General features: G+C 40.9%; 1 protein-coding gene across 5 annotated transcripts in view; it reads left to right on the plus strand.

Annotated features, from left to right (window-relative positions):
* The window catches only part of rnf17 (ring finger protein 17), a 51738-nt gene that overhangs the window by 19654 nt on the left and 5625 nt on the right, over positions 1 to 26459 (plus strand). For 3 of the 5 annotated variants that reach the window (XM_078939616.1, XM_078939614.1, XM_078939615.1), the window contains exons 16-33: positions 2637 to 2766; positions 2911 to 3073; positions 4046 to 4161; positions 6520 to 6637; positions 6724 to 6835; positions 7972 to 8229; positions 8615 to 8762; positions 14884 to 14996; positions 15230 to 15320; positions 15412 to 15533; positions 15688 to 15859; positions 18516 to 18627; positions 20061 to 20224; positions 21169 to 21288; positions 23204 to 23284; positions 23396 to 23518; positions 23593 to 23649; positions 26224 to 26334. In XM_078939616.1, the coding sequence (XP_078795742.1) occupies positions 2637 to 2766; positions 2911 to 3073; positions 4046 to 4161; positions 6520 to 6637; positions 6724 to 6835; positions 7972 to 8229; positions 8615 to 8762; positions 14884 to 14996; positions 15230 to 15320; positions 15412 to 15533; positions 15688 to 15859; positions 18516 to 18627; positions 20061 to 20224; positions 21169 to 21288; positions 23204 to 23284; positions 23396 to 23518; positions 23593 to 23649; positions 26224 to 26334 (2311 nt within the window). The remainder of the gene's footprint in view (positions 1 to 2636; positions 2767 to 2910; positions 3074 to 4045; positions 4162 to 6519; positions 6638 to 6723; positions 6836 to 7971; positions 8230 to 8614; positions 8763 to 14883; positions 14997 to 15229; positions 15321 to 15411; positions 15534 to 15687; positions 15860 to 18515; positions 18628 to 20060; positions 20225 to 21168; positions 21289 to 23203; positions 23285 to 23395; positions 23519 to 23592; positions 23650 to 26223; positions 26335 to 26459) is intronic. The other 2 variants (XM_078939618.1, XM_078939617.1) reach the window with 1 other exon arrangement.

Raw genomic sequence — 26459 nt, forward strand, 5'->3', positions numbered from 1 at the left:
CTGTTTGGGAGGAAGTGCTGCCAAGTGTCCAGCAGTAACAAGTAGACAAGAGAAGCCGTGTTCAGAAGAATCCATTGATAGAGGTTACGGAACTGTAGTTATAATTCAACAGTGTTAACGGAACTGTGTTAATAGGGACATTTAAATTAGCAAACAGCAAATATAGAAGACTAATTAAACAGAAATGTATTACTGATTTATTTATCGATTGATTTTTTTTTTTATTGACCTATTTTATTTGAATGAGTTTTATGAGTACATTTTGTACAGAAAACAGTTAATAATAGAGTATAGTTAATAGTATAGTATGTTCCATACAAATTTATTGGGTAAATTGAGTTTGAGACCCCTGGTATAGACGAACTGGATAAAGTGATCCCTCCCTTCTCGAGTTCTAAATAGGAAGTACCCGCTGGCTCCAAGAAGCCAAAATCCCATTGATTTCTATAGAGAATTAAAAGCTATTATTCGATCATTCTATTGGACAGAATAATTATTCTTTCTCTGACAACTTTTTATGATCATGCTCTTGATAATCCTCTTTTTTTCGTGATATTTTTTATGTAGTGAAAGTTATCGTATTTTCACGACCATAGGGCACACTGGGTTATAGGGCGCAGTCTCAGTTATGGGTGATTTTTTAGTATTTGACACATACAAAAGGCTCACCGGGTGTTACGGCCCGTTAACACAGACCGGGAAAACATGCATGCAAGTTTTGAACCTTTCCTGCGATGACATTACTGACCGTGGTCGAAAGACGCAGGGGAAACTCACTTGCAGTGAGCGCTCTGCCCCCCTCCTTCCTGCACATGCGCAAGTGCAGACACACCTGTGTGTGTTAAGTGTGGTCTTATGGACCTTATGGTCACGAAAATATGGTAATCAATATTTGAAAACATGTGGTACTTGTTGGTTCCCACCTCGAAAATTTGATTGACAGATTCTCCTGAGCCTCCTTTCTGTGGAATAGGTGTGGACTTAGAACATGCTCATTTCTGATTGGTGACAGTAGTTGCCATAGAAACGTTGACTCAGGCGACTCAGGCCACTCTGACCAATCACCATGGTCTGCCTCCAACATGGCAACGTCCGTATCTTGGAGAAATGGCAACTGAATTAGCTTCATTTTGCAGGAGCTGGAGGTAGGGCATTTTCTATGGGTGATGTCACAAGCGCTCTGCCCAGTTCTTTTTTTATACAGTCAATGTTTTATAGTCAACTTTTGGAACTCATTGAAAAACTCATAATGGAAAACACACAAAGAAATTAGTGCAATGAGCTTTTTAGTTGAAAGCAATAATCTGGCTGTATCAGAAGGATCCAAGGAGGAAAAGTATTCAGTGGTATGTTGGAAACAACCGCATGCAGATCTGGTGCAATGCAAAAAGAATATTTGTCATGAGAGAACATGTTTTACTTGTGCTCAGAGTTCAAAGCAGAAGTTTCCATTAGTGGTGCTTTTTGATGACTTTGCCACAAGAAAGTCTCCCGAAAGAGTGAAGGCCAAGACAGATAGGTGGATGATGGAAAGCCCAATGAAGGATCGGCTGACAGAATGCTATGATAGATTTCTTAACATAAAAAAACATGAGGGCCCACATCACAGATGCTGTGAAAGCATTCATCGATTTATTTCTAGGGTCGTAGGAAAAAAATAAATTGTGTGAAATATCACGATATGTCATTTAGATACTTGTAATGATTTCAAATGCTGCCAAAACAATATTTAACGAATTATTCAAAAGCAAATGTGTATTTCAGAGACTTTTGTTTACCACCTAAACCTCCAAATGCTAGTTAGTAACTCCTCACACTAAGCCTCTATCAGCAAGTCTGGACCAAAGCTAAAAGACCCTCACAAGGACCATCTTGTGGTAGATTTCACTCATTATCCCTGCGTTTGCTGTTACAGAGCTCAGTGAGTCATGTACAACTCAGTTCTAGCCAGGGTTGGGTTCCGTATTTTTGTACCAAGTTGGTACTGGTACTGCCATATAACTACGATTATAGTAAAATAGAAAACATGAATATTGTGGATTTGACTTGCTCGTTGACTGTTAAAGCGACCAAGGTGAATCAACCGCTTCTGACGCAGAGAAAAGCGGCTTTTTATATCGGCTTTGCACTTATATGGAACACATTACTAGTGTAAAGTGTTGCACAACAGCAGAAAGCTGCTTTTCTCTGCAACAGAGACAACTGATTTACATTGATTACGTAAGCATTTCACTATGAAGCAAGTGCTTACAGGTACAAAGCATGTGCATTTTGAATCCTGACAGTAAATGGTGTTGCATATGAGTGCAAAGCTGCTATTCACTGCTTCAGAATCTGCTTGACTTAGGTTAATTGCATTAACGGTTGAAAAGTTACGGTAGTCGAAGGAATGTCAACACTGGAAATGTGAGGAGGAACTGAAAGTGAGGAGCAGCGTGAAAAGTTGATGATCACCAAGAAGTGTGGATAGGCTGGAATACTGCATGACAGAGACAGCAGAGGTTCAACTTTGTGTCAAGATTAAAGTGATATTGAGAGTGACGAGACTAAAAGGATGTGGGACCTAAAATATGGTACTTGGTGTCAGGTATTGTTATTCTTATCAACTTTACAAGTTTTTGTTTTTGTTTTTAAAGGTTTTATTATCCAGTGATTACGGACAGAAAGCCTTTGCTGTACTACCCTCCAGTTTATCCCAGAGTCAACACAGAACTCAATGTGGTGGTCTGCCACATCAACAGCCCTGGTGACTTCTACGTCCAAGCGGTATCAAAACAATTCCATGTGTTGTGGATGTTCTTAAAAAAGATGAGCATTTTAATAAAGTTTTGCAGCATCAAAGTTCTGTTTGGTGCTTTTCCATTTTATCTTTCCATTTGTTTAAAAATTAAAATACCACCATCTCACCAGGTTGACAGCATGGAGTCATTGCTGCTCACAACCAGACTTCAGGACTGCTATAACACTCCAGCTGTGCTTGAAGATGAAGAGCTTAAAGTCTACTGTCCGGAGATTGGACAGCCCTGTGTTGCCCGCTTTGAAGAAAACCTGTGGTACAGAGCACAGGTCATCGGTGAGGATGTTTTTGTATAGCATAGCTTAAAATAAAAGTCAATACCAGAAAGGCTTTTTAATTTTCAAAGTGAAGCTGCATTTGTTGACTCAAAATTTAGATGCAAAAGCAATATTCCAAACTGCTGTTTCATGTTCAACAACGCCCATTCTATCATTTAATTAAAATTATAAAGAAAAGGGAATTTGACATTTTATTTTCCAAAAGTTGGATGCGAGTTATTTTTTTTACAATAATTCTAGATGTGTTAAGGCTGTAAAATTCCTCACTACACACTTTTCTACTCTTTTCTCAGACAAAGATTTTCCCGCTTTTCTCTCAAACCTTTGTAGTAAAATAAGTCCAGTATCTTTAAAACAAAGATCTCTTCGCGATCAGATTTATGTAGATTTTGCAAATTGAACACATTCTGTACAGGAGGCACGGCACGGAGGAGACTGACGAGGCGCTGTTAAAAAAAATATTAAAATAAACGTAGAAATCGGCACAATAAAATCTGCAAAGCTGTAAGACCACGAAAGATGAACAGCGATGTAGCGAGTGATAACTGTAATCAGCTATCAGATATAAGTAAGATCGTCTTGTATGCACCCTACACAATACTTTACTCTTGTTTATAACATTCACTTTAATTACAAGCCATGAATGAAGAAAAAGGACATCTAAAGAAATGTAAATCAGAACTAAATTTGCTTTGTTGCACATGTTGGGTATAACTAACAATTCGGTGCTTTTCAGGCCCACAAAACCCAGACCTTTTGAACTGTTGCAAAAAAATAATTCTGGTGTGAAGATGTGTAAGTTAAGAAAATTCATACTTTAGCAACAGAAGTAAAAAAAAAAAAAACTTTTAGTGGCTTGTTCTATAAGACGGTCGTAGAATGCATGTGACACAAACTGTTGAATTTTTTTGGTGTGTCGCATAGTAATATTACTTGCAATAATTTGCATTGTGTCTCTGCATGTGTGCAGGTTGTCCAAGAGCAAGTAAAGTGGAGGTGCTCTATGTGGATTTTGGCAATAGGAAAATCATTCCAGTCAGTGACCTACGGAAGATCAAGAATGAGTTCTTCACACTTCCTGCCATGGTGACATTTATTCACATTTTAAGTTTGATATTAAAAAAAGTTATCTTTCATGAACAGGTATATCCAAATTTGTTTCAATATCACTAAAACAAATTAATATCTAAATATAGTCACTACCTAAACTATAGTCACAGGCGCTTCATAATAACTATAACATTAACAAAAGCATGTTTAGAAGATCATCTTGTTTATTACAGAGCTGCTACATATATGTATGTGGCAGCTCGGCTTGTTTACAGCGGGACTCTTTTCCTCTTCCGGTATTTTAAACAGAACTGCGCATGTGCAAATGATTTATTCCGACCAAAAGTGCTGCGCATGTAAACATTTGTTCTAATCGGAAAAGTTTTTCTGGGCCCATGTCGGTCGAATTCTAATCCGATCAAGGTATTTTGTACATGTAACCGCGGCTAGTGATGGTCATTCTATTATTTGAAACATCAGAAGAATCTAGTACATTTGCACAGCAAATGAACAATTATTCAGGTTACAACAGCAAAAAGGACTAATCTCTTTCTAGTAATTCAAATCACCAAATCTGTTTAATTTTTCATTGTCTGTTACATTGTAACAATTTCGCCAAGCCCAGCATAAGACTGAGCTGTTTCTGGACTGAGAGGTCTGACGTCTTTCCAGGTATCTATTGTAGCCACTCCTCCAACTTTGGGGTTACTGCCCCGAATGCTCCAATTACCACAGGCACCACTGTCATCTTCACTTTCCAGGCTTTCTCCAGTTCTTCTCTGGTATTTCTCCAGTTTCTCATGTTCCTTCTTCCTGATGCTTCCATCACTTGGTACTGCCACATCCACCGCAATGGATTCCTCTGTTCTTTATCCACCTGTACAATGTCTGGTTGGTTCATCATTACCATCCTGTCAGTCTGGATCTGGAAGTCCCACAGGATCTTTGTTCTCTCTTTCTCTACTACTTTCGGAGGTGTTTCCCATTTTGACCATGGGGTTTCTAGTTTATATTCTGCACACATGTTCCTGTATATTATTCCAGCCACTTGATTACGGCGCTCCATGTATGCTTTACCGGCCAGCATCTTACACCCTGCAGTTATGTGCTGGATTGTTTTAGGCCCCTCTTTGTACAGCCAACTCCTTGGTTCTTGTCTGGGGTGGTAGATCTAAGCCTCTATTGCTCTGGGGCTCAGGGCTTGTTCCCCTTGCATGGGATGTACCACTGGACCATAACTGAAGTGGTTGATATAAAGAAGTCTTAACAGAAAAGACTGGCCTACAGAACAGCACTTAAGGAATCATCCTGGCAGCTCAAGAACAAGCCCTGAGCACCTGAGTGATAGAGGCTCAGAAAGTCAAAGTCAAAATGGGAAACACTCCTGAATGTAGTAGAGAAGGAGAGAGCAGAGAACCTGTGGGAGTTCCAAATCCAGACTGACAGGATGGTAATAGTCACCCAACCAGAAACATCTGGAAGAAGGAACATGAGAATTAGGGACTCGGAAGAACTGGTGAAAGCCTGGAAAATGAAGGTGACAGAAGTGGATGTGGTAATTGAAGCACCCGGGGCAGAAACCCCCAAGCAGGAGAACTGGCTACAACAGATCCCCGGAAAGATCTCAGACATCTCAGTCCAGAAAAGTGCAGCGCTAGGAACACAGAGAAACAGAAGTACCGCTGACGGAGACCGTCATTCAGATGCAGCTCCTGAAGTAAATGGTGTAGAGACACCGTACTGGGGGAGAATCTCTGAATGATGTCATGGACCCAGACATGGAGATGCTTTTGTAGAACTCTTCAAAAATCTCATCAACAAAAAAACAAAAACATAATCTGTGTCTTCCATGAATTTTAAAGGAGACATACACAGAGACTGCTCCATGTAGCGATGAAGCTAAAAACATTTGCCAATACCTCTTTCCACACGCATCTAGGCATCAAGTTTATGAACACATTTCTGGACTAGCATCAAGCAACGAATTTGCTGTGCGTCCAAATGGAGGCAGCCAATAGTGGCCAAATCTGACGCGCAAATTGCGTTTGGTGTGAACGTAGCTTTATTCACGGGTTGTCACAGACTTGTCCTTTAATTCTAAACAAAACTTTGGAAATGAATAAAAGAACATTAAATACTTTCTTCATTATAATAAATATACTTTGCAGTGCAAGTTGAAGTACCAGAAAGAAAAATTCCCTGAAAGAGCCACATAACTGTTCTCACTCTCTGTAAACTGAATTGATTTTTTCTTTTAAAACATCAGTTGTTTATTCAAATGCTAATATGCTTTCTTTTGTTTTGGTAAATGTACTTAGTTGTATATCGTATTTAAGCTTTACGTTCTGTTGATTTTAGAGATGAAATCATAACTGAGCATCTCAATGTGTTCAGGCCATCCCCTGTTGTTTGGCAGACGTGATTCCTTTCGATGGAGAGACCTGGAGTGAAGTCTGCACCAGCAGATTCATCAGTTTAACATACCAGAAGCTGGTCCTCATTTTTGTAACGGGTACAATTTATGCGCTTTTTTTCGTTTTCATGTCTTGTGTTTTTTACAACTAAACAATTTCTTTGTTGCTATGGCTTCGTGTGAAGAAAGAGTTTCCAGACCTGCACCGATACCGGTTACAGTCTTTGAGAGTGATGGAGCACAAGCTAACATAGCTGAGGTTCTGGTTAAAGAAGAGCTGGCCTGCTGTAAAGACAAGTAAGACTACTTTTGTAAATTTGTCATTAGATTTATAAGTTGATATTTTTGGCTTTCAAATTTAACTTAAAATATTCAACAACTATACTATAACAACTTTACAAATATTTAAAAACAATTATTAATTTGGACTTCTACCCTTTCATTATGAAATAATAGTATGTAAAATTCCAGCAGTACATCATTTAAATGCTGTATATTTTCAATATTTTGTTTTCTTTTTCCTTTTTATTTACTGTACTTAACTTTTCCAATTTTTGTCTTTTGCATGAGATTCTTGTAAATACTCAATTTGATTATTAAAGGGCCTATATCATGCAGAATAACTTTTATTTTTTTTGCTTTTAAGTGTATTATGTCTTTTCCTCACAAAAAACGATCCCAAAGCGGTATTTTAATCTGGACTCGCATTTCGCTCTCAATCCAAGAAAATGAGTGGGTTCTCACTTTCATGCATACATAAGTGAGGAACAGCCCCTATAGGAAGAGTCTGGGCTGCCAGCACCGCCCCCAGGCTAACACACACACCTACTTTCTCCGTGGAGTTTGCGAATTTGCTGTGCGTCCAAATAGAGGCAGCCAATAGTGGCCAAATCTGCTCCTGATCCAACATGATTTGAATAAAGAAATACTCAGAAATGCAGTTTTAATCTTAAATTATTTTATAAATGTTCTCTATTATGAGAAAAATGATAGAACATGTAAAAAATGCTAAAAACAGGATTTTGATTGGAGTGGGTCTGTAACATGTTCTTGCTAATCCTAATTGTTTTCATTGTATTTTGGCTGTAGCCAAGTTATAAAATGACCAATCAAGTTCCTCAATAAAAGTAGGTGGCGTCCCGTTGAATGTTTAAAGCATTTGACAGATTGTCCAGAGCCTACTTTCAGTGGAAGGGGTTTGACCTAACATGATCACTCCATGTCTACATATCTAAATGCATGAGTTGCAGCTATGTGATTGGCTGATTAGAAATTTATGTTGAACAAGCACATGGTGGCCAGTGAGTGTATGTGATTTATTACTGTGGAAGAGGTTTTTTCATTAGTCTGCAATGGGAAAATGGTTAAGAATGCATCAGTCCAATTTCAACTTTCTTTCCTTTTTAACTCTCCCCACTTTGTGACTCGTGCAGGATGAAAACCAACAAAGCCAGTCTGTTTGACAATGATGCTGACATATGGGATCCTGTATTGGAGATCAGTTCTGCAAAACCAAGCAGTTATCCTTCAGGCAAAACTGATTGTAGAGAACAGAACAAGGAACTATTGGACTTACAGATTCACCTGCGATCTCCTGATCAGCTCAAAGACCTGACTGTCAGGATCAGCCATGTCTGCTCACCAAGCAGCTTCTATGTCCAGTTCACCCAGTATGACGCACAGCTCCAAAGGTTAGCAGTGACTTTGATCGAATGTTAGGAAATTATGTTATTTTTTTATAGGTGCTCTTGAACATTAACTGTGTTATTTTCTTTGTGATTTTCTATCTCTCACTACTTAAATGAACATACAATTTTTAAGTGGGCAAACCTACAAAATCATTAAGGGGTCAAATACTTGTTACCCACTGCACTATAGCCCTCATTTTAAATTCTTTCCTCCTGCTTAACCACCAAACTGGAGTAAAGCAATAAGAAATACTGCAAAAAGGTTTGTGCCATTACAGAATGTTTGCACATTTATTCTTCATTAATTTAGAACAACAGTCTTGACACCCTAGTCTCACTTCCCTTCTTTTGTAGCACAAATACAACAATGAGGATATTCTTTTTGCAGGATCTGTGAAAAGGTGAGGAGTGAGTGTGAACTCACAGAGCCACAGGAGGTGGTGTGGAAGGCAGACATGTTTTGCGCTGCGTACATCAACGGAGTCTGGGAGCGAGGGCAGATCTGCGCCGACCTCACTTCCACTGACACGGCAGAAGTATGATGAGCAAACACAAGAATTCCATCTTTTTTTGAACAATGTCTCTTCAGAGTCAAGAAAACAAGAAAAAAAAATCATACACTACTCAAAAAAATATAGAGAACACTACAAAAACCCATCCTATATCTGAACGAATGAAGTATTCTTTTTCAATGCTTTATTCTTTACATGGTTGGATGGGCTGACAACACAACCATATGTGAAATCATACCCAAAATTAAAATGGAAAATCACTACAGGCTGATCCAACTTTAATGTAATGTCTTTGAAACAAGTCAAAAGGAGGCTCATTAGTTTGGGGCCTCCACATGCCTGAATGACTAGGCGGTGGATGGTCACCAGGGGGATCTCCTTCAATACCTGAACCAAAGCATCCGCCAACTCCTTGACAGCCTGTGGCGCAATCTGGCATTGATGGATGGACTGACACATGATGTCCCAGATGATTGGTTCCAGCAAATACTGATACATTCCTACATTGCCCTCTAGCGGTTGTTGCTATTTATTTATTTATTTTTTAAATAAATGTACAAGTTGCACCTATACAAATAAGCTGTGATTTGTATTCCGGAAAAACAGTACTTTTTATAATATTTTAACATTGAATTTAGCTGTTTGATCATAGCTAAACTATTTCAAGATGCATTAACTTTAGTATTCCAAACCAGGAGTTCCAAGTTTCTGTAGTTGTAACCTGCAGATTATGTTTTTAGATGACAATGATCTTAATAATAATGGTACATTTTATTTAAAAGCTCCTTTCGGGGCTCTCCAGGCCACTGTTCGAATAAAAACAGATAAAACGGATGGGAGACACAGAATGGTGAGGCAGTGCTAAAGATAGGATTTTCTGAACAGATGCATTTTAAATTTGGATTTGAAGGGGGACAGGGTGTCATTTTCTTAAATCCAGTGGAAGAGAGTTCCAGATGTTGGGGTCAGAGCAGCTGAAAGCCATGATTTTGATATCAAATTAAATGTTGACAGAATCAAAGGGCCAGGTACAACATTAGGATCCACCTTAATCACAGTGAACTACCTTTAGGTCTCACAAATTGGAATAAATGGACTTGGAAGATGTGACTTAATGAAGGTGTCACTCTTTTAACACAGTATTTTACCAAACTTGGGGTAAATCTATAAATTATTAGAATTTTAACTTTTTAACAAAATTAAAAATTAAACAAAATTTGTTTAAACTTTGAATGAAGTGTTAAAACTTTAACAGAGCTGATCAGATGAAACCTGAATGTTTATGGGAGCAGTGGAGTGCTAACAGGCTTTTGTCTTTAGTTTTACTTTTGTTCAAGAAACTAACATCTTATTTACTTGAAGCTTAAGAATGATCTTTGAATTACTGTTGTTCATGACTGTGGTGCACTATCATCTAAACATCAATGTCAAACAGATGCTTCTTCATTTTGCTTAACTTTATCAAGGATCAATCTCACCTGTGACTGATCACCCTCTATTCCATGGAGCTGCTTCCAGTGCCAGTTCAGTCTTAGTCGGCACCAGTTTGGCTTCTCATCACCTTAGCACCAGTTCCTGACTATGAAAACTCCCCTTAATAATATTAAGGTTGTGTCTGAATTCCCTCACAATTCACGACTTGGTAAACTTGCCATTTTCTCAGGGTGTCTGACAATTCCATAATCCAGTGCTCTGGAAATTTCCCAGAAGTCTTTGAAAAAAAAAAAGAGTGCATTGATACTCTGTAGACCAGGGGTCGGGAACCTATGGCTCGCGAGCCATATATGGCTCTTTTGATGGTCACATGTGGCTCGCAGGCAAATTTTTAATTATACTTTTTCTTTCATTAGACCAGTCCTTCTTGGGTGCGATGCGATGCCAGGGGGGGCGTGCAGTAGTAGCAGTGCTTGAGGAAAAAAAATCTGCATCACTATCAATTTACTATCATCTATTATTTCACAGAGTTTATAACAGCCTAAAACCTGCGAACTGCCGTCCTTGCAACTGCGCACTCCCGTCTATGAGAAAGAGCGCGCAGTTGCAGCGGGATGTGTGAGGAAGAAAGGGGGCGGGGTTGTGGGCACATGCAGCAAGGTGAATCGCGCAGGGATTGTCAAAACTTAAAACATGCTGCCCGTCACATACTGTAGGGTGGGAGTATATGTTTGGCTCCGCATCTGCATGTGAGCAGTCTTTCTTACATCAACAGAACATTCATAACAGCCTAAGATCACGTTTAAAGTCTCAACGCCTGCATGAAGCAGAAACTCACCACGTGTCAACCAGACTAGACCATGATCAGCAAAACCATGCAGCACCAGAAGTCGTAATAATGGTAAGAAATACTCATCATTTATTAGCAACAGCATAACAATGTTGTTCAAAAGAATCCACAGACTTATTGTACTTTAAAAGTTTTGAAATGACATAAAATGCACACATTCACTTGTATTTTTAGTTTTAAACATATCGTTGCGGACTGAATTGGACTGGGTGGCTGTTGCTGGGTCGCGTTCTAAATTCTGGAGTTCGTTGAACGCATCAAGCAGAGATGCTGATTGGCTCTCAGTTCTGTCACTCAGCCTGTTGTTAGGTAGTTTGGACCAAAGGGGTTCAGCTATGGGCCGAATAAGAGAAATGTTAGGGCTGATGCGGCAGTGAGTGAATATAAAGTTGGGTTAGGCGCTCTTAGCAGGAGAGATTGAGGAGTTGCTTAATTAATTGTACAGCGTTGGTTACGGCCTACAGTAACCAGAATAAAGAACCTTAAGAGGTTAAGACTCCGGGGAGCCGGTTTAGCTCGTGCTGGTTTGCGGCGCCTTCCGTCCGTGAAACCAGGGTTCGGCTCCGGGCTGCTCCCTGTTCCCTTATCTACCTCTGCCGGTTCCAAGCCCGGTTTGAGAAGGTTGCGTCAGGAAGGGCATCCGGCGTAAAACATTGCCAAATCTACCATGCGACTCGTTCGCTGTGGCGACCCCTGACGGGAGAAGCCGAAAGTGGAAGAAGAAGAGGTTAAGACTCCGAGCCTCAGTGTGGGAAAGTGACACTACATTATTGTATGGCTCTTTCGAAATTACATTTAAAAATATGTGGCGTTTATGGCTCTCTCGGCCGAAAAGGTTCCCGACCCCTGCTGTAGACTGTCGAATACAGACCATAATGCATTGCGTTTGACTGATTTGTCAGTTGAAAAAAATGTTTTCAAATTTATTCACATTTTTTGTCATCAGAACACAGCAGATGCATGAAGCTCTTTGTAAAATGTTCATATTTATTAGTTTTTACTTTGGGAAATGGGTGACATCATATTTGGCATTTCAAAAAAAAGAAGTGAACAGGTGTCTGAATTGTTTTAAAAATCAAGGGCACTAGATAGTCCTCCACTATATAGTTTTTTTTTTTTTTAAGTAGTTAGGGGTAGGGAGGATTTCAGACATGCAGGGCTCCAGACTAACTTTTTTCACTAGGAGCACAGTGGCACCCAACTGAAAATTTTAGGGGCACAACCAGAAAATGTAGGGGCCCATACCGTAAATCAACATTCTAACCAAATCTACTAATTTCCACTGTATTATGAATAAATACTTTAAGAATAGATGCAGAAATTACAATGCTCTGTTTCAAATTCAGTGTCACATTTTAGTCTGCACTTTTGAAGATGCAACAAGGTAAACTGACAGAAGAAGGTAAGCTGTAAAAGAACGGGCGATGTTCACTTGATATCAGAACAATCGATACAGATACCTGAGATCAGAGAGAGGCTCAAAAACTAATGGAAATTTATCTTGGTGACACCAAATAAGTGCAGTCAAGACGCACAATAAGCGTGTTTGAGATCACCCAGATGGACGCAACGCTGTTCAGATCACCTGGTGTGTGACATATATTTTTGTTTTTGCTCCAACATCACCTGTCAATCATCACAAAAATATCAGGAGAATATGCGGGGGCAGCAAGGCCCCAACCTACCGAACGCAGCTGGAAATTTAGTACTGAACTGACTGAAACCTGCCCTATGACTACAAAACAATGCATTATGGGACATGTGTCCTGACGCTTTTTGTAGTTAAGTGAGAAATTGAAATAATTTAAAATACCAATTGATTAAAAAAAGGCTACATCCATTACAAAACATTCAAATAAATATAAAATATATAATAACACAGATCATACTAAGGGGGAGAGGCATATTAAAACTAAATTGAACTGAATTGAACTTCAACTTCCTGTTCTCCTTCAGTCTCTCTGCAGATTCGCCATCGCCCCCCCCCGGCCTGGTCTCCCCAATGATCCAGGCGAGCCGCTGGTTCATCTCAAACACTTCTATCCTTGCATTTTCACCACGTGTTTTAAAGTGCGTCTCGGACTAAACCGTGTTTAAAGTTCAAGCCCCGTTAGCTGTCACGCATGTAGGTGTGGGACAGTTATTCTCCTCAGCTGACCCGAGTCCCGCGGGAGTCGTAACAGCCGTGCATAAACCGTTTGGTTGGGGGGATGCGACGCCGCGCACTTAACCGTAACCTCCGGGTCTATGCGGCCCAGAGAAAAGTTCAGCACGGACTGCATGCACTTAGAAAATTACGAGCGAATAGATACGTTCTAAAAAGGAAAGTAAGGAACTCCTTCGTGTGGTCTGGGGAGGGGGCTGTCAGGTTTCCTGCTTTCAAGCCTGGTCATTGTCACGCCCCCAATAGTCATTTACTCCACTGTGATTGGTTTGTCAATGAAAAGGTGTCATTCATACAAACTGGCAGGACGCATTAAAATTAAACTTTCAAGGTTGGGGCCACAAATAGCCCGCGGGCCGCGAGTTAGAGACCCCTGCTGCAGACTCTGGCACTGGTACACTAGCCGCAGGTCGGAAGAACGAATCAATGGTTCGCTTGCTCATAGCTCAGATGCACCACAGGTTGTGATGATATTTGTCTCCGTTTCCTTCCCACAGATGTTTACGCGTGCTCGATTATCTCTAGGCCCCTCCCCCTACACGCATTTTAGCCACTTACTCGAGTGTGTGCTCTCGTCTCATGAGTATGTGTGCGAGTTTGTGTGTGTGTTTGCGTGCGTGTGCGCTCACGTCTCATTGATTATTTCATCGATCATTGACGTGCCCCTTCCACGTTTAATGTATAAAAAATACGGAGGGTGGGGGAGGCAAATTTACTGTTCGCACATGTGCGACTGGATGTAAAATTCAGTCGCACACTCTCAAATTTTGGTCGCAAAATGCGACCTAATGGTCGCAGTCATGGCCTTAGTCTTTGCTGAGTAAGAGTTACAAATATATATTTAGTTAAAATAATGAACTTTCTTTTTAAACAGGGGGGTCGTTCTTTGCCTTCATTAAAGAAAATGTTGACAGACGGTCATCACTGATTAACATCTGTGGATGTCTGAACAGGTTTGATGAGGACTATATCTACTGCCTCTTTTTGGGCAGTTTTTCTGCTATTTCTGGGTCTGAAGCGGTCTGCGGGTGCATCATTTTACACGGTGGGCTGTTGTTGCTTGGCAATAACAAAACACCACCGGAGAAGCGACTTGAGATCGCAATAGAGGCTGAGGAGACTGTTTGAGTTTATGATGGTGTTTCATTTTCTACGGAGTGGTGGTGGGGGGGGGGGGGTTGAGGTGAATTGACTGAAACAGGCAGAGGATTGCCTGGTGCGGAGATCCAGCTTCCATCTGGGATGTCACCTAGAGTCTGTGACTAGTGGGTTAGAGGAGGTTGTTACAGAAACTGGAATCCATCATGGACAATCCGCTTCATCAACTTCTGCATGAAACTCTGGGTGCACTGAGGAGCTCCTTTAGTCAGAAACACCTCACTGCAGGATCTTTCTTCCTGTCAGCTATTAGACTACAACGCCTCATATCCAATGTTTTTAATAGAGCTATGGTAAAGGTAATTTTTCTTTTGTCGGATCAGTAACGTTTTATTCTCTTCTATTTGAACTCCTGAGTTTTCCATGTTCTTCCTCTGCAGGCGAACGTGCATTAGACATCTATATAAAACTGACTTGACTTAATGTCTGTGGGAAATGGGCAGTGTGACAACTTGTGTGTACTAGTGTATACTAGTGTATACGCTAAAAACATCCCTTCAAAATTACTGTCAAATGTTTGATTAACTCTAATTGTTCAGGTGAGACGATGTGACCATGGCAACACAGAGAAGCTGCATGTCAGCAGTCTGCGGCCATTGCCATCCTCTTTGATCGGCTCCATGTCACTTGAGTGCTCTCTTGATGATATCACGTGAGTCACCACTACTCCCACTTTCCTGCTTGCAGCAGCCTGCTTAGGGTTGACCTAACCATGAAATATTGTTAGTAGTCAAATGCTTTTGTGCATCGCCAAGTTTTAGATTGTTGTTATGTTGATGTATACACCTGTTGTAATTTCTTTGAAATGTAGATATTTGGGAGTGAAATTTTGCCATCGTCTTCCTCTGAACTGACTTCCTTCTTTCTCTCTTTGTTTAATGTAAGGCCTACGGGGGGGCAATCAGTCTGGACTAGTACAGCAATTGACTTGTTCTCCCACTACGTAAGCGGGGCAGTGGCTCTAATCACTATTAAGGTATACATCTTTTATCTTTATTTTTTTGTTTTTTAACTCTCTTCTATCTATACAGTGTGTGCTTCTTTTCTCTTACCGTTCCATTATTTAGGAGCCTACAGAGGAACGCCCAGTACCTGTCACCTTGTTCTGCTCCAACAAAATAGGGCAGTATGTCAGCATGTCAGACTTCCTTGTTCATGAAGGGCTCGCACTGGGGAAAAGAAAGCCCAGGTTTGTGCGCGCTTTCTTGGTTAATGGCCTATACTAGTTGTTTGTCTAACTGCTTCAATTTAGAACAAAACTAAGACAGCCTCTTTAGGTTTAAACAGGTCTTAACATCTGTATTCAGATTTTTAAGTTTTAATTGTTGTTTTTTGTCTTATAGCAGAGATCCTATCATCCAAAAACCTGAGGAAAAAGATGTAAGGTCTCCAACCACCAAGACGCAAACAAATGAGAAAAAAAACTCCTCTCTGTCCCTGTTGCTTAAAACTTCCCTCGAAGGGACTCTCACCCCTCCAAAACCAAGCCCCCGCCGCCTTAATTCAACTGCAAAGGTAATTGCACACATTTATTCCCATCATTGTGACATAATCTAGACTAGATTCAATGTGCATTCTGAGCATTTGCTTTTTCACCTATGAGGTCAAAACGATCACAAGAATGGCAAAAATCCCAGAACCACACGGGGGACCAGGTGAATGACCTGCAGAGAGCTTGGACAGTAGTAACAAAGGCTACCATCAGTAAAACACTTTACCATCAGGGACTCAAATCCTGCAGCGCCAAACTTGTTCCCATGCTAAAGCCAGTACATGTGCGGGCCCGTCTAAAGTTTGCTAGAGAGCATTTGAATGATCCAGAAGAGGATTTGGAGACTGTCAGATGAAACCAAAATAGAACTTTTTGGTCAGAACTCCTCGTTGTCGTGTTTTGAGGAAAAAGAATGCTGAATTGCATCCAAAGAACACCATACCTACTGTAAAGCATGGGGGTGGAAACATCATGCTTTGGGGCTGTTTTTTAGCAAAGGGACCAGGACGACTGATCCGTGTAAAGGAAAGAATGAATGGGGCCATGTATAGTCAGATTTTGATTGAAAACCTCCTTCCATCAGCAAGGGCATTGAAAATGAAACGTGGCTGGGTCTTTGAGGGTGACAACGATCCCAAACACACTTCCCAGGTAACAAAGGAGTGGCTTTGTAATAAGCATTAAGGTCCTTGAATGGCCTAGCCAGTCTCCAGATCTCAACCCCATAGAAAGTCTTGCAAGGAGTTGAAAGTCCATGTTGCTCAGCAACAGCCCCAAAACATCACTGCTTTAGAGGAGATCTGCATGAAGCAATGGACCAAAATACCAGCAACAGTTTGTGAAAACTTTGTGAAGATTTGCAGAAAATCTTTGACTGTTGTCATTGCAGACAAAGGATATATATACAGCAAAGCATCGAGTTGAACTTTTGTTGGAGACTGAATACCTTTTTTCCACCATATTTTCCAAAAAATTATCTAGAAGTCCGACAATGTGATTTTTCTGGATTTTTTTTTCATTTTGTCTCTCATAGTTGAGTTATATCTATGACAAAAATTACAGGCCCCTGAAGGTGGGACCTGGGTCCATCTGTCCCCTGCCTCTTCCCTGGTGGGGGGTGCGGGCCCCTTTGCAACGGCGGCCGTGTCCCCGGGGTGCCGGCTTCCTGGGCCCGGCGGTGCTCTCTCCGCGCGGTGGGGGAGTTCACATTACATCTGAGCCGGGGGTGTCTGGTCCCTGGGGGGTGGGTTCTGGTCCTTGCTCCTGAGTGCTGGGCCCCGCCAAATTTCCAACTGTGGCCGAGCCTGGTCGGGCCATATTTATAACACCCCTTGTGGGCCCTCTTTTTTTTCCCCGGGGTTCCCCCCTCCTGGGCGGGGGCGGCGGGCCCCCTGCCTCGCTCCTCCCTGGACCAACCGTGGGCCGGGCGGATGGCTGCCTGGAGTGCGGAGCGGGTCTCCCTTGGGGGGTCCTGGCTCGTACCTGGGGTTGGGGCGGGGGGATGCCCGGAACTCCTGGGTGGTGGTGGGGTGCTCGTTTGGGGCTGTGGGCATCCTTCTCCGGTGGGGCTCTGCGTTGGGTTCTCCCGGCGCGGCGGGGGGGCTGCTCTCCTGGTTGGGCTGGGGCGGCGCTCTCTTTCCCTCCGTGCTTTCCTGGCCTCTGGCTCTGGGGGCCTTGCGGCGGCCCTGCTGGCCCTGGCCTGGGTGGCGGGCTTGGTCGCCCGGGCGGCGGTTGTTCCCTGCCGGTTCCCGTGTGGCGTTGGGGGGATTCCGGCTGCCGCTGCTGCTGCGGTGGGGGTCTTGGGGTGGGTATGGCTGGGCACTCTCCCTCCTTCTTTTCACGTTCCACCATCCATTTTAGAAGAACATAAAACCTCACCTGAGCACTGGTGTTAGCTCACCTTTGCACTAATAGCTTGCATGACTGAATGACTGAAATGTTTCACACTAGTTGGTTTTAAGGCATAAGTATGCGTGTGTGAACACTATCTGTTTTGTGTACATGCCGACAGGTGGACATTTTTGCAGCTAGCAGGTGTGTTTATAACATTTGAGTGTGTGTGTGGACGGGCCCCGCCCTTTTTGTACTGCATTTGAACCTTACCATAATGATTAACAACCAGTAAACTTGTTGCTGTATGCTGCTTCATGGTCTTATCCCCCTTCCCCTCCTATTATCACCCCCTACCCCCCCCTCTCTCTAGCGTCCCTCTCTCTTCTTCCCCTCTTTCCTTTTCCGTCCGGTCCAACACCAAAGATTTTCAGACATGATTGAAATTAATAAAGTTTGGCCTCAATCACAAAAGGGGTTTATTCAGACATACCTTTGGTTTGTCAGAAGATTAATAACCCCTCTTGTTAAAGCAAAATATGTCCAACACAAGAGGCCCTCAGCTCTCGTCTGTCTGCCCAGCTGTTGGACAGGACAAGTTAAAAAAAAAAAAAAAAATTACAGGCCCCTCATCTTTTTAAGTGGGAGTACTTGCACAGCTGGTGGTTGAATATACCCCCCCCCCCCCCCCCCCACTGTATGTATTTTAAAATCTTGGATTTTCTTCTAGCTTATGTGTTTTTCTGATAGAGAGGATTCCAAGGTACATCCATGCCAAATTTGGTGCTTGTACCACAAAATGCATGATTATTTTTAATAACCATCCCCACTATTTGTGTGCAACCGCAGGTTAAGACTTCATTGTACAACGCGCCACAGCTGCCATCTCCGGGCCACATCCAGATGACGGTCACTGCTGTTGGAGATGACGGTGTCATTTATGGCAGATCTCAAGATTTAGGTACCTGTTTGTGCAGAACCACATTTTACAGCTTTTTGCATCATTCTGCAAGACCTGCTGCACATACCACATGCATATCATTTTATGGATAAGATTGTATTTTATGCACCGATTAGCCTAAATAATTTTCACTAAACAGAAATGTTGTCGTTCATAAAAACAGAAGTACCTGTACACCATAGGTGTCAAAACTCCAGGGCCTCGAGGGCCATTGGCAAAACACAGCTGAGCCGGTTGATCAGCAGCAAGTTGGGCCTTGTTTAAAAAAAAAACAGCAGGTATGCCGGCCCTAAAGGCCTGGAGTCCAACAGCCGTGCTTTACACCATTTCCTTTTTTAAGTGCCATTTGAAAACAAACCAAACCATGGTGAGAAATTTTATGTATTCAGAGTCTGCAGCACCATCCCATGTTGGAGGCCATCCTTAGATCCAAAAGTTTCTGATTTTTGCAAACCTTTATCATTCTGAAGCTCGACTGTAAATAACTAAAACTTTCAAAGTCTCACTCTGATCATGTTTTGATCTATTTTTAAAGCGGCCCCAGTGGTCTTTTAATCATGATTATGCTGTTTTTAAGCCAGAATCAATAAACCTGTGTCTGAGTTGTGGGCAGGACTGTTGGCATGAAGCAACCCAACCCCCCTTCAACTCTTCATTACTGAGAGCACCCTTCTTCTGCTAGCCCTTCACACCCCCAACCTAACATTAGAGGTACAACAGAAACGGAAGCAATAGTGGAGCTATGCAGCCAAACAGCTTTAATTCAGATACCAGGTCAGACGAGGAAAACAAATATGTACATGGATCTATTTGTCTGCAAGTGGATGCATCAGAATGGAGCAGAGCAGGGAGTTTGTGGCTGGCCCAGTAAATTTAATACATCACAAATAAGCTTTTTTCAAACTGCATTTTTTTCATCTGCTCCTGATTTACAACAGTTTGAATAAAGAAATACTCCGAAATCTAATTTTCAGCTTAATTTTCCCTTATATATGCCTTATATATGCCTACCATTATCAGGAAATGTTCACAGGTTTGTGTGTACTTTATTGTACACATTTTACATGGTCTCACACCCATCGCCTTCTGCCCTATTACAGTTCCACACATTGCTGTGATGACTGTGCACCGTTTAAAAAAAAAATCTGACGTAAACGAGCATCATGCTTGTCATTTCACTCACTAACGGAAATTGTTGGCATCTGTTTTGATGCATAATCAATTTCACATTTATCATAGTTGCACTCGAAAGTACACAACAGTCTCAGTTTTAATCAAACAATTAATAATAAGAGCTATTATTTATGTGTACTTACTTATAAAGTCACATATCTTGGTTACTGATAAAGCACGGCCTCACAATTCTTGGTGTCATTATGTATGTATATTAAGTCATGACGCTGCTGCTTCTGAACATGCTGTATGTGTGTCAGAGTGTCAGCTGCAGCAGCTTTGTTTAAGGATCCAGCAGACCTGGAAGACTCTACCCGAACCAAAGCCCTACACCTGGAAGTCTGTTCTGGGCTGTGCTGTGTTTGGATCGGACTCGCTGTGGTACAGAGGACAGATTCTCTCCGTGCTGGGAGGAAACGTTGAGGTCAGCAGCATCACAGCGCTCCAGTCATTCTTCTTAATGAATTCTGTTTATGTTGAAAACCTTTTTCTTTCTGAAATGCAGCCTCTTCTGCAAACATTATCATTGAACATATGGAAAATGGTCGAACAAACTTGCACATAAAACTTGCTCCTGGTCACCCAGGAAGTCTGCACCTTCCCTATTTGACTCGCATTGTTGGATCGTGTGATGATTTATCCAAATCAATCAATTAAATCCAGCTAAACCATTCAAATCTAAACTCAGCTTTTGCAGCTTTTTCTGTAGAGAAACATGCCGTGTCAAAAAATCCTTCCAGTATTTCCAGGTTTGATTGTCAGATCATTTCCATAAACTTCTGCTAAGTCCAATATTTATCCACTTTCACATCATCATTTTTTCAAAGGATAGCGTGGAAGGTGGAACAGCTTCTTTAACACACCTCAAAGGTTCTTGTTAGAGTTAAGGTCTCGACTCTATGGTGGTGAGTTCCAGTTTGGAAAGGATGTTTGGCCTTCAACTGGAAAATGACCAGAACCCAAACATGATTGAGAACAAAACAAAGCACTCGGAAGTGTTCTTTTTATGATCCAAATCCAGCTGAACATCTTTGAGGAGCAGAATCATTTGGAGAGGACACTCGGATCAATTTGTTCATGAGGAATGGACCACAGCACCTGGAACAGAAGTTTCTTTAAACATTGTCTAGTTTCCAAAACATCTTGTACTTTGTTGGTTTTAGGTTTGTTTAGTCGATCATATTGTGAGTTTTTCTCTAATCACATTGCTGTCTATCTGTGAATCAGATTTGGTTGAAACGTCTTCATCGTAAAAAGCAAAGTCCAGATGGCCTATTCATTTTCTCCTACAGAGGGACACCGTTCTTTTCCAGGCTTGTACTGCAGTTGGGACTTTGATGACTATAGTTGCTGCTTGTCTTCAAACAGGTGCAATATGTGGATCATGGGTTTGTGGAGAACATCCCGATGGCTCATGTGTACCCAGTGCTGCTGTGTGCTGATGTCCCTCAGCTCTGTATACCCTGTAAGCTTCACGGCATCAACCCTGTAAGTTTCTGATCATGGATCCATTTCTAAAGAGACTAGTTTGGCTCGGAAACAAACATCCTTCCTGCTCTTTCAGAAGGGTTACTTTAATTCATGTACAATTTAAACAATAAAACGTAATATATCATTTTTGTTCAAATGGAATCTCATTGCTGTAATTGCTTTCAAATGCTTTTTATTTTGGACGATCAGATTCACTAACCTAAAATCAATCCAGGACATCTTTAGCCAAAACTTCAACCAGTGTGACTCAAAGATGAACACCTGGTACTGAACAGTGCAGGAGAAGTTTTCCAGATTCCTTGGATTTCTAAAGGATAATCAAGTGTAAATGAAATATGTGTAAAAACAAGTAAATAGGAGTGAAGGGCAAATCCAGTCACATTTTAATTTAGCTAAAGTTCAGTCCACTGTTGTTTTCCCACATCCAAATAATCCAAAGGGAACATTATTATAACATTCTAGCACACTGTATGGTCACATGTCTTTGCTAAATTCAAAGTGTTTCCACACATTGGACTGGAAGATGGATGGATCAGTTTTTGCTGTCATCACATGCGTGTTGTCCGCTGTGATGCACTTGATTGTTTTTAGTAAAATAAACCTACTGTGTCTCAATCCAAATGGTATTTTGCAATATATATAGTTCATTTTGAAACGATTTTCTAATGGTATCGGTCGATTCTATGAACAACTTGCTTCGATCAGGTTGGATCGTAGGAATAACAATTGATTAATTGAATATTCGATTAATTGTTACACCCTTACTTACAATGTATATAAAACTTTTAAAATATTTTAAAAGCGACTCACAATTTTAAAAATAAGGAAATGATCAGAAATGCAATTTCTGATCATTTCCTCCCCCTTAGTCAGAAAAATGCCAAAACATTTTAAAGCTCAACTCCGATGTTGCTTTGATCTATATTAAAAGCGTTCCCAGTGGTCTTTTAATTATGATTATGCCATTTTTAGGCTTAATCAAAACACCTGTGTCATGTTCTAGGACACAGTTTCTGCAGAGCGACAGATCATCAGAAAACTGACTCTTGAGTGTTGGGTGGGACTGTTTGTGCAGAGTAAGCCTACGCTACTTTCCCATCGTCCTTTAGTTTACACTCTCTTCCACTGGCTTAGAGCTCCTCACACCCCCAACCGTAAAATTAGCAGTGCAACAAAAAATAACAAGAAATATTGTAGCTATCCAGCCGTACAGTTTTGATCTAGATTCCAGGTTAGGCCAGGAAAACAAAGACGTACATGAATCTATTTGTCTACAAGTGGAGGCATCAGGATGGAGCGGAGCAGGAAACTTGTGGCCTATGATTGTAGATTTTATGCAACAATTACATCACAAATGAGCTCTTTCTCCAATGGCATTTTTTGTCTGCTTCTGATTCATCCCAATTTGAATGAAGAATACTCAGACACGCAGTTTTAAACGTAATTTTCTTTATGTCCTCCATCATGAGAAAAATGCTACAGGAACATGTTAAAAATACCAAAAACACAATTTTCATTGGAGTGGGTCTTTATTAAAAAAAAATACTCAAGAATCTTTAAAGTGCTCCAATGACCTGAAATCAAATATAAGCTTTTCTGTAATTGTTTTTTTTCCCCAAGATATTTGAAATTTCTGACTTAGTTAATATCTACAAAAAAAATCCATATTTATAATAAAACATGTTATACTCTACAGCAGTGATGTAAATAATGAAAGGTAGTTGATCAACATGAAGTAAAGATGGTTCTCTGAGCTAAAGGAGTTTCAGTTTTTACCAGATTCAGAGACTGTTTTATCTGTTGAAGCTGCAGGTGATTGAGGAAGTCACTATAAAGAATGTTCCACTGTCTTGTTTTGGTCCTGATGTTGTAATTGATGAATGAGCCTGATGGGGTTTGTTTTTCCCCTCAGCTGGGCGGGAGGTGGCAGGAGTTTACCGTCGCCTTCTTGAGGGAGCTGCTGCAGAACCGCTTTGTTGACGTGCAAATATTGGTACCATTTCTGTGATATTTACACCTCTAACACAACAGTTTGGTAGAAGATGAATACAAGAAAATGTATTATTAACCAGCATTACTGTTCATTTTGTGTCACGTTTGCTAGGATTTGCCAGCTGATCCAAGAGGGCCTCTTACCGTGCAGATCTTTCTAGATGGCCTGAATCTCAATGAGATCCTGTCTCACCACGGGCATGGTTCTGTGGATGCAGCCATTGCAGCAGAAGAGGTTTTTTAGCTTCTGTTGCGGTTTCTAAATCCAGATCTTTGTTCCTCAGTAACGTGTTCTTTTTGTTTCTGCAGGAGCACACAGCCATTCCTCCAACCCCAATCCTGGATGTCTGGGATATTACCACAGAGGTACAAACCTGAGTGTAACAAATAAATGAGAAAAAATAGAAATACCTTCTAACAACTACTTATTTAAAAAAACACCTGTGACTGTACAGTGGGTGTGTCGGAAAAAAACGATTCGGCGATTGTATCACGGCATTTCATTTGGCGATATTTTTATTAATTTAAAATGCTGTCAGGACAATATTTATTTATTTATAAGCGTCCTTCAGCATCTGACTCTTGTTTTCTACCTAAACCCGGCCGCTAGTTGGCAGCACTGAGCCTCTTTGAGCTGCTCTACACCACACAGAACAACTACAAGATCTCAGCCAGAAGCAGCTTCTTTTGTTGTTATGAGACATGCACAACTTACTTTTTACTTAGGATGTGTACCGAACCAAAACTGTGTTTCTCCCAGTATCATATAAAAACACAGATTGGGGTTCTTTTTAGCCTCGGACTCTGATAAGAATAAGTGAAGCAGTGCCTCTGCACAGCGGCAAAGCTGGCCAAAGTTCTGCAGAACCTCAGAGCAATAGATTCTAGTTAGCGACCTGATGCATCACAGTGATGTGTACAACGCTCTGAAAAAACCCCAACGTCGTGGCGATGAGTGGTGAAATGCGTTTTTACTTGTGCGTGTCAAAAATTGTAGCTGCTCCCCAGACTGTCGTATAAATAAACCATCTTAGCCACATTAAAGCGTTTTCCTTCTCCGGTTATGTTTCTGGAAAGAATTTGTTTGTTTTTTTCCTTTCTTTTTTATTTATTTTTTGACGCACTGTTCAGATTCCTGAACTGTTTAAAAGTACTGGAGAAGCTACTTTAAGGAATGTTGGAAATAAATAGCACTTTATTTCCTCAACTATACTTTCAGAACCTTATTGGTTAAGGCACATTTATTGTAAGTAGTTTTTCTTATACTAAAAAATATTTGTTGTAAATATCACACAATGTTGACTTTGACCTTTAAGAGCATATATATTTTAAGTCACCAAAATAAAAGCACTATGAATTTGCTTGGGTAAACTTGTATATGAGATACAGTTGCAGGGCTTAACATTGTGATTAAAAATAAAATACATTTGACCATTTTGTTACAATGAAAGGCGTATTAATATTTAGGTAGTAACTTATTTTACAGGTTTTCTTAAAAATTGAAAGAAAAATCAATTCATAACAAAGTTTTGTCATTAAAATGACAAAACTGTCTAAAAATGCAGTGATGCTTCAGTGTCACAGGAATCTGTGAACTTCCAAAAACCTAATTTATTTGTGTGTTTGTCCAAAGTTCTGATCAGCTGTTAAAATGGAAAATGCTGCAAAGGAACATCGTCTAGATCAGTGTTTTTCAACCGGTGTAGTGTGCCGTGGGAGATGGGAAATTGCCCTCATTCACTGATCTAAAAACATTTACCATCTCCAGGTTATCAACTCTTTGTTCATCCAAACAGGCCCGAATAAAACACGGAGTAGTTAGGAATATGAAAGTTCATAAAATACTTTCTGTTAATGTGATTCTATTAAAGACACTTTGATAAGAATGACGGCACCGCGATTTAGCCGTAGCTTCATTTGTTTGCGGAAAAGTCCCGTCCCTTTAACTGTCTCCACCAATCATTCTTGGAGGCTCAATCACTCTTCATCAGTCTGACCAATCAGAAGTGGTTAAAGTCTTCACTTCCTTGTTCCGATTTAGCTGATAAAGTCTCTCGGTTCCAACAAAAATACCAGCTAAAGCTCGTCTTTAGCGGTGTAGCTTTCCACAGAATCTGGTATCAGACCGTGGAACAAGTGAACAAAACAATGAAGCTCAGTCTTTCTGCCCCTCTGTGGCAGTTTTCACTCTACATCTCCCATGATGCATTGGGTTAAAGTGACAGCGTCTCAGCGCACAATGAGTCTTTCTTGTTAAATGTCTTGAAACCACAACGAACACACACAAACAGTTTTTAAATCTTCTAACTTAACTTTTATTACATCTTTTAGAAAAAACAGCTGCAATTTCCAGCTTTTTCTGCCACAATAATTATCACAAAAATGCGTGTGAGATTGCAGAGGGGCTGTACATCAATACAGACTATGAGTTTCTCTTTTTTTTTTTGGATGCTGGTGTGCCACGGGATTTTCGTGCCATGGCTCAAAAAAGGTTGAAAAACACTGGTCTAGATCAGGGCTGCTGACTGTTTTCCAGATCTCCAAGCCCTGCTAGTGGCTGATTAGCTCAATCAGATGTCTCCAGTTGTCCAGGTAATTAGCAGCAAGCTGTGCAGGGATAGCTGGAAAACAGGCAGGGTGGTAGATCTCGAGGACCAGGAATGAGCAGCCCTGGTCTAGATGAACCTTTAATATCCTGTTTCTCTAAAGTAAAGCTCTTTGTTCCCATGAATGAGATTTACAAATGTTCTGACAAGTTCTATTCATGTAGGAACAAAAGTTTTCTTTTGTTGAGGATCTTCCCTGCAGAAGCTGCATCCTCTCGTTTCCTTCAGTCTCATTTCATGGGAAAAGCACTTGTAGAATTTAGAAGTGACATTTTCTTGTTTTAGCCTCCAAAAGGATTGACCCTGACTAATGTAGTATTTTTCTATGTTGCAGGGTCTTGTAGAAACCCAGGAGCCCATGTTGGGGCCTTTTGTTTCCCCAAACCTGCCACAGGAGGGGGACCACTTCAAAGTCCAGGTCAAGCATCTGTGTACCCCTAATGAGGTATCTGCTTACTTTACGGTTACTGTGGTAAATGCTGTTGTCAATATTACCAGTGTGTGATGGTTATTATGAACTAAACAGAAAAAATAAAATTCTAAAGGGTTAAATAACAAAATTTATGAGAA

This window comes from Oryzias latipes, chromosome 21 (genome assembly GCF_053564925.1).
Source record: "Oryzias latipes strain Hd-rR chromosome 21, Olatipes_Hd-rR_3.1".
NCBI lineage: Eukaryota > Metazoa > Chordata > Actinopteri > Beloniformes > Adrianichthyidae > Oryzias > Oryzias latipes.